Raw genomic sequence first — 11,879 nt, 5'->3', positions numbered from 1 at the left:
TATTATATTAATGCACTTCTAACCTTGTTAACCTAGCTCTAAAGGCGTTCCTTAAGTAATTTTATAGCACCTTTAACGTCCCCTTTAAGTTTTAGTATTAACTCTATTTATAGCCTTTAAAGCCAAATCGACTAGCCCTTAAGTTATTCCCTATCTATCTTTATATTAACTATATCTATGCCCTTTATAACCTCTAATACCTTAGTACCCTAAGGGGTTATTATATAGGAAGTCTGTCGAGGTGCTTAACACGCTAATTATGCCGTATAATAAGGGTTTAGTTTAGTTTTAATATTTTAAGATTATATAGGTAGAATAAGATTAACTAAGGTAGGTAGAGCGCTCGTAAACCGTCTAATACGGGGCTTTTAGCGCGGTATGTAAGGGTTTAAATATTTAGGCGGATAGTGCTATATTAGCTTACAACTCGAAAATAACGTTATTATTATTATTAATAATAGTAATAGTAGAGTTAGGTAGTGGTTATCTTATTATATATACTATAAAGTTCTCTATAGCGGAATATGAGAGGTACTGCCTATTTAATATAATTATATTCTTTTACCTATAAACCTAAGTCGTAATAAATACTTTCACGTTTTATTATACGCTAATTTCTAACTTATCTTATAACTCTAATAATACACTTCCTTACTCCCCTCTAATCTATTAAGCCTAAGGCTATACCCTTACTATTACCTCCTCTATTTAACCCCTAATAACTATAGTCCTAATATAGAAGACGCCAAAGGAAACCTACTTATACTTTTCTCCTCTTTAGTATGGTTAAATTAAACAATAGCAGTTCTAAAAAGATTAGTGCGTCTTTCGCAACTAATCTTTTAGGTAGATTTATTTCCAATATCTACCCTTCTTTAGATGTTAATTCCCTAGATATAATCGCTTCCCTAACCTTTTTTAATCTCTTCTTCCTAGCCGTACTTATAGGCCTTAAATACTTTTCTAACCCAATTCTCTCTATATCTATAGGTAGCTTATTTATAGACTTAGGATGCGCTAGCTGCTTACTAGATATTAGAAGTAAAGATACCTATAACTTAGCTACCCACTTATAACTTACTCCTTAGACGGCCACTATAACTCTAAATCTGTTAATATATATATATAGATCTCTTTTTTTTTATAGTTCTAGATAATTAATGCTAAATTAATATTTTCTAGCTTTCTATACTGGTAGCATTTACTTTTTAGGCCATCCAACCGTCTCTTTAGTTGCTTATTATAAAGTTTAACTAACTACTTCTACTTTACTATAGTATACACTATAAAGCATACAAATATTCCTAATCCTCTAGTCTTAGATCGCCGGCCGTATATTAGCAAAAATTCTATTTCCAAAAAAAGCTTAAGACTCCTAGCCGGTGATTTTATTAGATTAGTGTGGCGTAAATCTAAGATAAAATCCACTCCATTTACTAAGCGCCGTAGCGCTCCAGTTTTAATATATACTATTTATAGCAAGTCTTAATATATTTTAGGTATTAAAAGAAAAAAAATAGATATAATTTTAGACTTGTTAAACTTGTATCTAATTAAAGTATACTATAGAAGAATGGGATAGGCCCGTGTATAGTATATATATAGGTAGTGACCACGTAAGCTTATACCCCTTACTGCCCTAACTACTTCCCCCTATACACATACCTGTTACTACTTAAAAACTTCTATTTTAGGTATAGTATTAGCGCTCTAGAAGCGCCAAAGCTCCTAAATCCACTTAACGCCACTAATAAAAGTACTTAATCCACTATTAGAATAAGTTGGCTCTACCTAGCACGCCAAATTGCCGCCAATTTAATAATATCACTGCTCTTAGCAAAGGACCCATTTCCATTATCCTACCTTTTTAAAGTATAACTAATGTTAGTATATTCTAAGCTAAAGTCGGTTAAATATAAAGCATAGTAAGCGTACGCCGCGCTTATAGGCTTTAAAAATCACCGTTCTCACTCACTATAGATATTATACAATAATATTTAGTGGGCTTAGGCCTTGTAGCTTTATTCATTACCACTTCTCCACTATTAAAAACTATTAAATTCGCCCGCACCTACGCAACATTTTATTTTTACAAGTACGTATTTTATCTATAGATCTATTAATATTTAAGAGGTTCTAGAAAGACAACGCTATTTAATATGGTTTTAATTCTGGCATTCTTAGTAGCAAACGTTCTTTGCATTACCGTCTAAGTTAAAGATATTTCTAGGCTAACAAGACGCTCTGGACTAATGTCTACGATTAATCTTACGCCACTATTATTAGGGGCCTAGATAAATCTTATTACTAGCCGCTATAGAATTAGGCTTAGTACCTACGCCCAGATACACCGATGGTTAGAAAAAGTGGCTATAGTTAAAGGCCTTATTTATATGGCGGCGGCTATATCTTTACAAAAGCCTAACCTACGTACATATTTAGATATGGCGGCGCTAATAGTAAGCTAAATTTAGTCCTAGGAAGCAAATATAAGCTAATAGAGCTCTTTAGGCTGCTATTACTATAGCTATTATACTGCTCTCTTCTGTCGCTAGTATACGTCAATATGCCTACGAAATCTTCTTAAAGCTCCACCTAATACTTAGCGCTATAGTTATAGCTACAATATATCTTTATAGTCCATCTAAAGAGTTATTAACGCCGCCAGCGGTATATTTATTCGCAGCAATATGCCTTTAGATATTTATAGCTGTCCTATAATTCGGTTAAGTGCTATACCGTAACGTTAAGTATAGAAAGCCGCTAAATTAAGCAAGAATACGATAAATAGCTATTAAGACACCTTATGGGAGGGAGATACCTATTCCAGATGCAGTCTATATATATATCCAACTATTAAGGCCTTAGAAGCCTTAAGCTGGCTAGTATATATACCTCTACATTCTAGGAGTAAGCTATACCTCATTTGCGCAGTTATATCCCTTTTATATATCCTAGTGGTATTGCGATGCCAAGGGTAATAATGTTATGGTTTTAATCATCCAGAAAAGGGGTAGATTTACTAGAAGCCTATTCTTACACGCTAATAATAATCTTATCTATAATTCTAAAATAAGAGCCGTAATTAAGGGACTATATAGAAATAAACTTAACCTTAAATTATACGGGACGGTCTTACTATTTACTACAGGGATTGAAATAGTAGGTTAGCTTCCGTATATTATACAGCTTCTAAAGGGATGCTATAATTATAAAGTAAAAACCTAAAGGATCGCTTTATTTTGGGAATTAGACTCTAAACGTAAGCTCTCTTACACTTCTATAAAAATGACTTGCTAATAACCTCTCTAAAGTGCACGCGGCTTAGGTCGCTAATATAATGGTAAAGCTACTTAGTAGAGACATTAATAAGGTTTATCCACTTCTAGATATAATATAAGGTATTCGTATTAATTAGGTGTTAGATTCTAAACATTTAGCTTTTTATCTTAGGCAACTATCTTTCCAGCCAAACAAAGCGAGGAGATATTATTTACCCTAGAGAGCGTATTAGTACAATATATACCGTTATAAACGCTAAAAGTCTAATTAGATCTAAAATTAAAGGTTAAAAGGGTCGTATAGTGGTTTCTTATAAGTTATAACAACTAGTCCGCCTTTTAATCACTACTAAATATAAAAATAGTATATATAAATAATAAGACAAGCAACAAGATTCGCGAGATTATTTGACGCATATTAGATAAGGACATTTATTTAAAGGAACTAGACTTTCGTCTATACTTACCTAAAGGACACAACGGGCGGCTAAGGAGTGTGTTTAATCTTAAGAGATTAAAGAACATTAAAGGAAGTATATAGGTTCGCTTAATATAATAGATTTTATAACCAACTACCGGACCTTACATATTACCCTATTTTACCTACGTCAGCACTACCCTTATATGTCTTAGATACGTTAGAAATAAGTTATAGGCTTTAGAGTTTAGGGTCTACTTTTATATATTTATACCGCTTAATTTCCATAGATTTATAATTAAGTTACTTATTTAATTCCTACACACTACAAAGCTTATAGATTTAGAGAGGTAGATTTTCTTAGATACCTAAGAGTCTCTAAAGTCCTCTTACAATTTGGTAAATATAGCTCGCTAGTTATACCCTAAGCATTACACGGATATAGTAATCGTAATTACTTAGCTAGATAGAAAGTGGGTTAGAGATTATAGTATTTTAACTATAGGAAGTTATTAGAGTACATCTAAAGGAACTAATATTTTATTAATTAGGAGGGTCTACAGACAGGGATAAATTAAAGATTCTAACTCTAAAAACAGGCTCTAGAACCTTTATATATATATAGTAAGGGAGCCAGTACTAAAGATCATCAGTTAACAATATATTAGCAATACAATTTTAGCGACTATTTTAACTTAATTTAACCCCTACGCAATTTTATCCTCAATTTCCTTCTATAACTTTTGGCAATTATTAAGTACCTACTAAAGGGATTTAATAACAAGCCTTACTTCTACTATAACATATATACTTCTATAGTGCTTTTACCGTAGATGCTAAAGCTCTAGCGTAAGCTAGCCATTCTCCTACGTTATCCACTTAAGCATCTATTAAAGATTAGGAGTTGGCATTTCCTTAAATATTTATAATTTGTCTTTAGTCGCTTTAATTACTATAGATAACTTATTATTACAGCTAATTTCTATATCAGCAGCGGTGGGCGTTAAAGGTCTATTAGAAGTAGGGGGGAGAAGATAGATTTTTATTCGCTTGTATTTGGGCATAATTCTTATATTAAAAGTTATCTATAGGTTTATACTTACGGCTATAGATTCACATCTTTATAGCATTACGCTAAGGGTAAAAGTCGTTTACTATTAGTGCTTAGGGCCCGCTTTTAGTCTATATTAGATTTAGAAATTATAGGGTCCTAGTTTATAGCTCCCGCCGTAATACTAGGGTCCGCGGAGCTTAAAAAAGCTTATACCTAGTATAAGCCATATCCTTTCCATAAGGGAGATATAAAAGTTCTAGTAATATAGGAGAATAATATCAGTAACTTCTTGCTAATTAATTCAGTAGCTACTCTTCTAGCTTATGCTAGATATAGGGTATTAGTTCTTAGACCCTTTATACAGTCGTCAGCATTTAATAGTCTAAAGTTTTCACTTAGTCAAATGTTAGCATTAGGGAGAGACGCTATTTAAAGATAAAATTAAAACCAACTAATATATAAACGAGTGTAACTATATACCTACTATACGCTCTAGAAATAAGAGAATACTAGTGCTATTCTTTAACTCTATTATACTTTCACATCCCTATATTACGCCCCATTGCTACCTACCTACGCTTTTTACCCCTCCTAAGGGGCATTACCTACTGCTCTAAGCTCTCTCTATATGGTTTTTTCCTAATACTTAGGGACCGGATCGGTTCCGGAGATAACTTTAGGCCCACTAATTCTAATTACATCCGCTTAAATTCACTAATTTTGCTCTTAGCAGCACTAATACAATTAGTAGCATTAATTAATGCATTCTAATAATCTTATATTATCTTAGACTTTTTGTTTAGATAATCTTACATTATCTTAGACTTCTCATTCTTATAATCTTATATTATCTTAGACTTTTTATTCGCATACCCCTACATCATCTCAGCCTTCTTATTTAGGAGCTCCTCGATCCTGCCTTTAAGTACCTCCTTTATTATAGTAGCATTTTCTACTATATTCTAGTCTGCCTTACTTATATTATAGTCCTTATTATTGCCTAAAATGGCCTTACCACCTAGACGTTGCTTATATTCCTAAATCCTAGACTTATAGGTGTGAATAGTTTCTTAAGTACTTTCTAGTTCCTAATGTAGGGATAGACACTTATTTACCATATTACTAAGTTCTATAATCGCTTTCTTATACTACGCATATAGAGATTTATATATATTAGCGCACTAAAGACGGTTCTGCTTATAGGCAGCAAGTACGGCTTAAAAGTTATATAGGTTTATATAAGAGATACCTATAATCTATAAAGCATCGTAAAGCCTATTATTAATAGTAAGAAGTTGCTAGTTAATAGGAAGAGATTAAGGTCAAGCGTCAATACGAGAACTCGATAGTTCTCTTTTTATATCAATATAGGTTACCTAATAAATTAGATGGAACTAGTACCTAAGACTCTTAGGTCTTACCTAGACTATATCACTATGTTTAATACGACGTCCGGGCTATTAAGGGGCCATATTTTAACTAAAGGACGGCGTATATTAGAGGGCTCTGGCTTAAATTAGTAGACTCTAGCTTAAATTAGTATCTTCTAGCTTAATAGATAGAATGCCTTATATTTATAGAAAGAAGGAAAGTTAGAGTTATATAGAGCCTAAGCAGGCGGTGCCGTTTAGTGCGAATATTACTATTTATACCTCCTAGGAGAGGATAAGCTCTAAAACAAAGTTTAAGCGCCATATCTGCACTTTAAAGTCTTATCTAAAGCTAAAATTACTATTACTAAGCCTAAAAATTTTAAAAACTTCTAAGAAGTCTAACGGAATGGTATATATTATGGCGCGGATAAAGGACGCGTAAGTAATAGGCAAACTCCCAGCCCTATAGTCCTTCGCCAAGAGATATACCCTATATTATAGCGCTAAGGAGGACGCCCCATACTGCTAAAAGGAGGACGCCCTATACTGCTAAGAGGAGGATGTGTAAGTAATAGGCAAATTCCTAGCCCTATAGTTATTCGCTAAAAGATATGCCCTATATTATGGCGTGAAGGAAGACGCCCTATGCTGCGGCGCGGGGGAGCGCGCGTAAGTAGTAGGCAAATTCCTAGCCCTATTCCTTTAACTATTAAGTTATATCCAACGTTATTAATAAGATTTTAGCTAATAGGAGCCTAGATTAATAAACTTTTAGTATTATATACACGGACCCATTATCTTATTAATAAGGCAAGACGCCGGACAGTTGTTCGCTAAGGGGTATACCTAATATTGCGGCGTAGGGGGCGCGCAAGTGGTAGGCGGCAAACTCCTTCGCTAGGGGTATAATACTATACTAACGTTACTAATTACCTCTTAGAATAGCTAAAGAAAACTAGCGTTAGTTTTTAACTACTTTTACTAAATAAAGGAAGTTTAATATAAGCCGTATTTTTTTTTACTGCCTTAGGGGCCCTTCCTAATTTAAAGGAACTATATTTCAGTTCCTTACGGAGTTCCAGTTTTTAGGTACTTAGTATACCCTCCTATAAGAATTATAGTAGAAAGGCCTTAACTATAATTTTAAAATCTACTATACACTCTTAAATGGAATACGGCTATTATAAATAAATATATCTAATATATAGGAACTTTATCTTTAAACTCTAATTAATAAAAAGCTTTATAAGGATAAAGGCTATCTCTAAAAGTTTCTAGCATACCAACGATTGTATATGAGATTTTAGCTATTTACAGCAAATGCTAATAAGAGGTTATTAGGGAGTAAGGAAGCTATAGATCTAGCTATAGAAGAGGCGCGGGACTGGCTTTAAGGCGGATAGTATAAAGGGATAATAATCCTTAAGGACAGGATTACTATGCATTTTAGTACTAATAGACTCTCATCTTTAATGCTGGAAGACAGTATAAATCTATAGTTATTTATAACTAACCTGCGGGGAATAAAGTGGGAAGATATAGATTAGGAGTTAGGATAAGGTATAGTAATAAGACATTAAATCTAAAACCTTGGTTTTAAGGGGAGAGACTAGTCTAAGCTATGATAATAAAATAGGAATAGGTCTAAGCTACTAAGTACGGACTATTTCTATTAATTCTTTACTCCATAGTAGCAGAAGGTAAAAGCGTAATACTTAAGGGAACGATTAATGTTTGAAACTAATAACAATACGAGCGTTTATATGCCACTATGTCTACACAGAGTATATAGTAAGTCTCTCAGTTAGCCGCTAACTAGGTAGTTACTAAGATATTATAGCAGGACTTTACCTATTTAGAAAGCTACCCTTACTATAAATTGTGCGATTTTCCGCCATGGCTTCCTAATAAGCACTGTTCGCAACTATCTATAAACGTATTATATAATTTAACTGGTATAGCTAGTCTACTAACAACCGCCTAGGGATAGCCTGTATAGGATAATCTATTTAGTCTTCCGGCTATAATCCTAGACGATTCGCTGCTATAAATACAGCCTGCTGTTAAAGATTAAAATGTTTTATTTAAGCCATTAAGTGAGGAAGAGGGACTTAAGGAACTTAAGTAAGCCGTTTTAGGGCTTTAAAATAGAGTAAAGAAACTTAAAGGGCTTTTTATAAACCTATAGAATGATTTTAGGAGCTTTTAGAATAATTTTAGGAACTAGCAGAATGAGTAAGTCTCTATATAGGTGGGAAGTTTTTAAACGTAGCTAACATATACTTATAGATTAGAGGAATAGAAGATAAGGTAATAGTTTAGGACCTACTAATAGTTCAATTTCTAATAATATAATAGGTTTTATTAGGAGATCGATGCTTTTATTAAAAAGTTAAAGGTATAGATAGCAGAATTTAAGCGGACTACAGATAGCGTAGTAGAAGAGCTTAAAGATAGCATGAAGTCAAAGTAGCTGGGTTATTTAGGGATAGTTTACGCTATTGCTGGCCGACAGTTTATTAGTTACTCTAAGTGGAATTTATATAGTGAGCGACTATTTATTAGCATAGGACTCTATGGAGATAGAGGAATATATTTACTATATCTCTTTTCTATTTTAATAAGGTGCTTAACTGCCTAACCCTAGCAGGAATATATAGGCAACGTTCTTAGTTAAGAAAAGTCTATTTTTAGAACCGCTTATTTTTAGGAGTAGAATAGGCTATCCTTATATAATTAAGCTTTAGGCTCCATATAACTGGCTGCTAAAATATATATAACTTAAATAATAACCCGCCTTCTCTTACCCCTATTATTACTTAGTTACTATTTAGCACCTCTTAGAATTTACAAGTACGCGCACTATATTAATTTCTTATATAATATACTGTGTTTTACCTATATTACAGCTGCTTAAAAAAGCCTTTATTAAAAAAAGAAAAAGGGTTACCTAGTATCTCTACTTATCTCTCTAACGTAGTTAGAGGAGTATATAAGAAATCTAGATTAAAGAGATTTAATATCTGTCCCTAGGTTAAGAGACATACCCCGTTAAGAGATAAATTTGCGGTTTTAACCTCTAAAGTCTCTTACTTAGGAGTTAATAAAGTTATACTTAATGTCTTCTTATTCTTTGGCTATTTCTTTATATAGAAACCACTCTATAGCAAGAAAATAACTATAGTCGGTCATACTATTAATCGTCCTATTGGTGGCGTCAAGAGCTACTTTAACTGTTCCCCCCTGCTCTATTATAGCTATAGGCCTAAGTGTAAATTTTAGGGTCCCAGATTAATAGCTCTATTAAAAAAATATATAATTTAAAAGTTTTAAGACACTCTGCTTTCATAAATATATATTTAGGGAATTTCGCTAGGTAGAGGAGGGGTGTCTACTAAGGCGTAATAATTTAGTACGTATTAATATGCATTAGCATACTTATATTAAACTGTATTTTTATAGTATTAATTTTAACACTATCCTATTTTTAGAATATATTTCAGCATTATTATAGGCACGTAATCTCTTCCCCGCTTCCTATTATTAAATATTTTAAATATTAACCACTACCTCAAAACCTTCTAAGACGTCTATGAATATTTATTAAATTATACTACAAAAGCACGGCAAACAAGATATACCACTATATATCTTTCCCTAAAAAGTATACGTGTAACTATATAGTCGACCACAAGATTTAGGACTATTGCCTAAACGCACTAAATAGCGAAACTCCTTACTCGGACCAAAAGCCGATAAAGGGTAAAAACGGAGTAATTATGTAATTAGGTAGTTTCTTAGCAAAAGGGAATTGCCCTAACTGCACCTAATAGTATATTTAACATTAAGTGTGCTTATTAACATGCTAATCTCTAAACCTATAAGATTGCCGCAAGCAACCTAAATACCAATATTGTAAAGGCTAATACTGCTGTTTTAGAGGGATTAAAGGATTTGGGAGTGATTTAACGGCTTTCTAGACTTATTATTAGTAACGAAGTTTTTAGCAAAAATAATATACCTTTGAATTTTTCTATAACTTTATCTGCACTGTAGTAATTTCCTTCCTAGTAGTTTATAATAATATGGCCTATAAGACCTAAGTGTTCCGTGTTAGGGAATTAATGGCTTTTAAATAACTCTTTAATCTCTTTATTAGTCTGACTATTAAAAGAAGTCTGGCTACTTACTACTTTATATAGGGTAGATCTAAGGGCAAAGATATCTACCTATACCGATAGTAGCTCTTTAGGGTATTAATAACTATAAGCTACGGTAATAAGGAGAGCAGAGCTATCTAAAGATAAGCTACTAAAGTCGGCGACTTTTGCATATAAATCTTGGTCTAAGAGAATATTATAGCATTGCAGGTCCCTATAGATTACGCTATTTAAATGGATAAAAGCAACCGTATCCGTAATTTCCTATCCCTATTAAAGCTGCTGTTCTAAAGTAACGTTGTCCTTATAATCCCGAAGATGGGCTTGGAGATTATAATTACTTATAAACTCAAGCCGAATACCAGCGTCGTAACGCCCTCGATATTGTAAAAGCCCCGTATTGCCGCTACGTTTGTCAAAGCGCTTGTATATAGCTCTTTTAATAAGAATTGTATCGTTGTTTTCGAAATAAGGGATTTTGATAATACTCCCTAATAAGGCGTCTAGATAGACAAAGCTAAAGCTTCCCTAGTTTACCAAATCATCTCTTATATAGCCCTTTGGCCATCTAATTTACATTTCTAGGGGCTTTTAAACCGCGGTATTGTATAGAAGACGTTGGGTGGAATATAGATTAAGTAGAGTTATGCGGTCATTTATTACTAAGGGGCGGCTTATTAGGACGGAGTTATTTTAGGTTCTTAGCCACATTTTAGCAAAGTGCTTCGCTATATTAGCGCCGTCAAATCACGTAATAAGGAATCGACTTTATAGTTAAGGGATCGTTCGGTTATAAATAAGGTCTATATTATAATCTATTTAATCTATACGTCTTTTAGTGTCACCCGTTTTGTAATTAGTGGCGGCTACTACCATAGCCCAGTTAAATCCGTAAATGAGTTGATTGTTTAGTAAGCCTCCAGATAAGGCTCCATATTTGACTCCGCACAATGGGTTATTAATTTTAGTGGTTAATTTAAGTAACCCCCTCTGCTACTAGGCCTCTATCGCGACTCCCTACTTTAGTATAGCAATAGAGCCTCCTCTACGGCTAATACCCTCTCGCCGGTTAACCTTTTCTATATCTACGGCAACCTCCCATAGAAGCTATAGAAGAGCTACTACGACGCTTACAATGCCTATAACGCCCACGACGCCCCAAAAATAAGCTTATCGCGATTATAAAGGTTAATAAGATAATAATATTATATAAGGCTTGTAAATGCGATAGTAGTATTATAATTAGGGCATATAGAGTCGCTATATTATAAGAAGTCGTATATGCGAGAGCTCCAGAATTAATATAGAATATAGGGCAGGAGCTTAAGGCTCCATATTAAAATGGTGCTAAGAGCTCTATTTTAACTACTATATACGGTATAACTTGTAAATTTGCCGCGCTTACCGATATAAAGGAGCTCCATATTTAAAAGTCGTTAGATCTACCAAACAATCACCTTATATTTAGATTTAAGCTCTATTTCGGTTATAATATAAAGCCTCTATATTTATAACGGAGGTATAACTAAACGATCCCTAAGTCTCCCACGTTTACAGCTAATTTATATTAACTCGCACCTAAAACAGCATTAT

The 11,879-nt window shown here is 33.4% G+C and overlaps 2 protein-coding genes across 2 annotated transcripts; one reads left to right on the top strand and one right to left on the bottom strand.

Moving 5' to 3' along the window:
- Nucleotides 1-2,958: 2,958 nt before the first annotated feature.
- K441DRAFT_736980 (uncharacterized protein) lies at nt 2,959-3,171 on the top strand (the record flags this gene model as incomplete). The annotated part of the gene is made up of 1 exon (XM_067654321.1): nt 2,959-3,171. A coding segment is annotated over one exon (213 nt), but the record flags the coding sequence as incomplete, so codon positions are not given.
- A 7,211-nt stretch (nt 3,172-10,382) lies between these two features.
- Nucleotides 10,383-10,814, bottom strand: K441DRAFT_586150 (uncharacterized protein; the record flags this gene model as incomplete). Its single annotated transcript, XM_067644615.1, has 2 exons — nt 10,383-10,550; nt 10,584-10,814. Coding segments are annotated over 2 exons (399 nt in total), but the record flags the coding sequence as incomplete, so codon positions are not given.
- Nucleotides 10,815-11,879: the final 1,065 nt, after the last annotated feature.

Source organism: Cenococcum geophilum (genome assembly GCF_001692895.1).
Source record: "Cenococcum geophilum 1.58 unplaced genomic scaffold K441scaffold_61, whole genome shotgun sequence".
Classification (NCBI taxonomy): Eukaryota; Fungi; Ascomycota; class Dothideomycetes; order Gloniales; family Gloniaceae; genus Cenococcum; species Cenococcum geophilum.
This window is presented reverse-complemented; position numbering and strand designations above follow the sequence as displayed.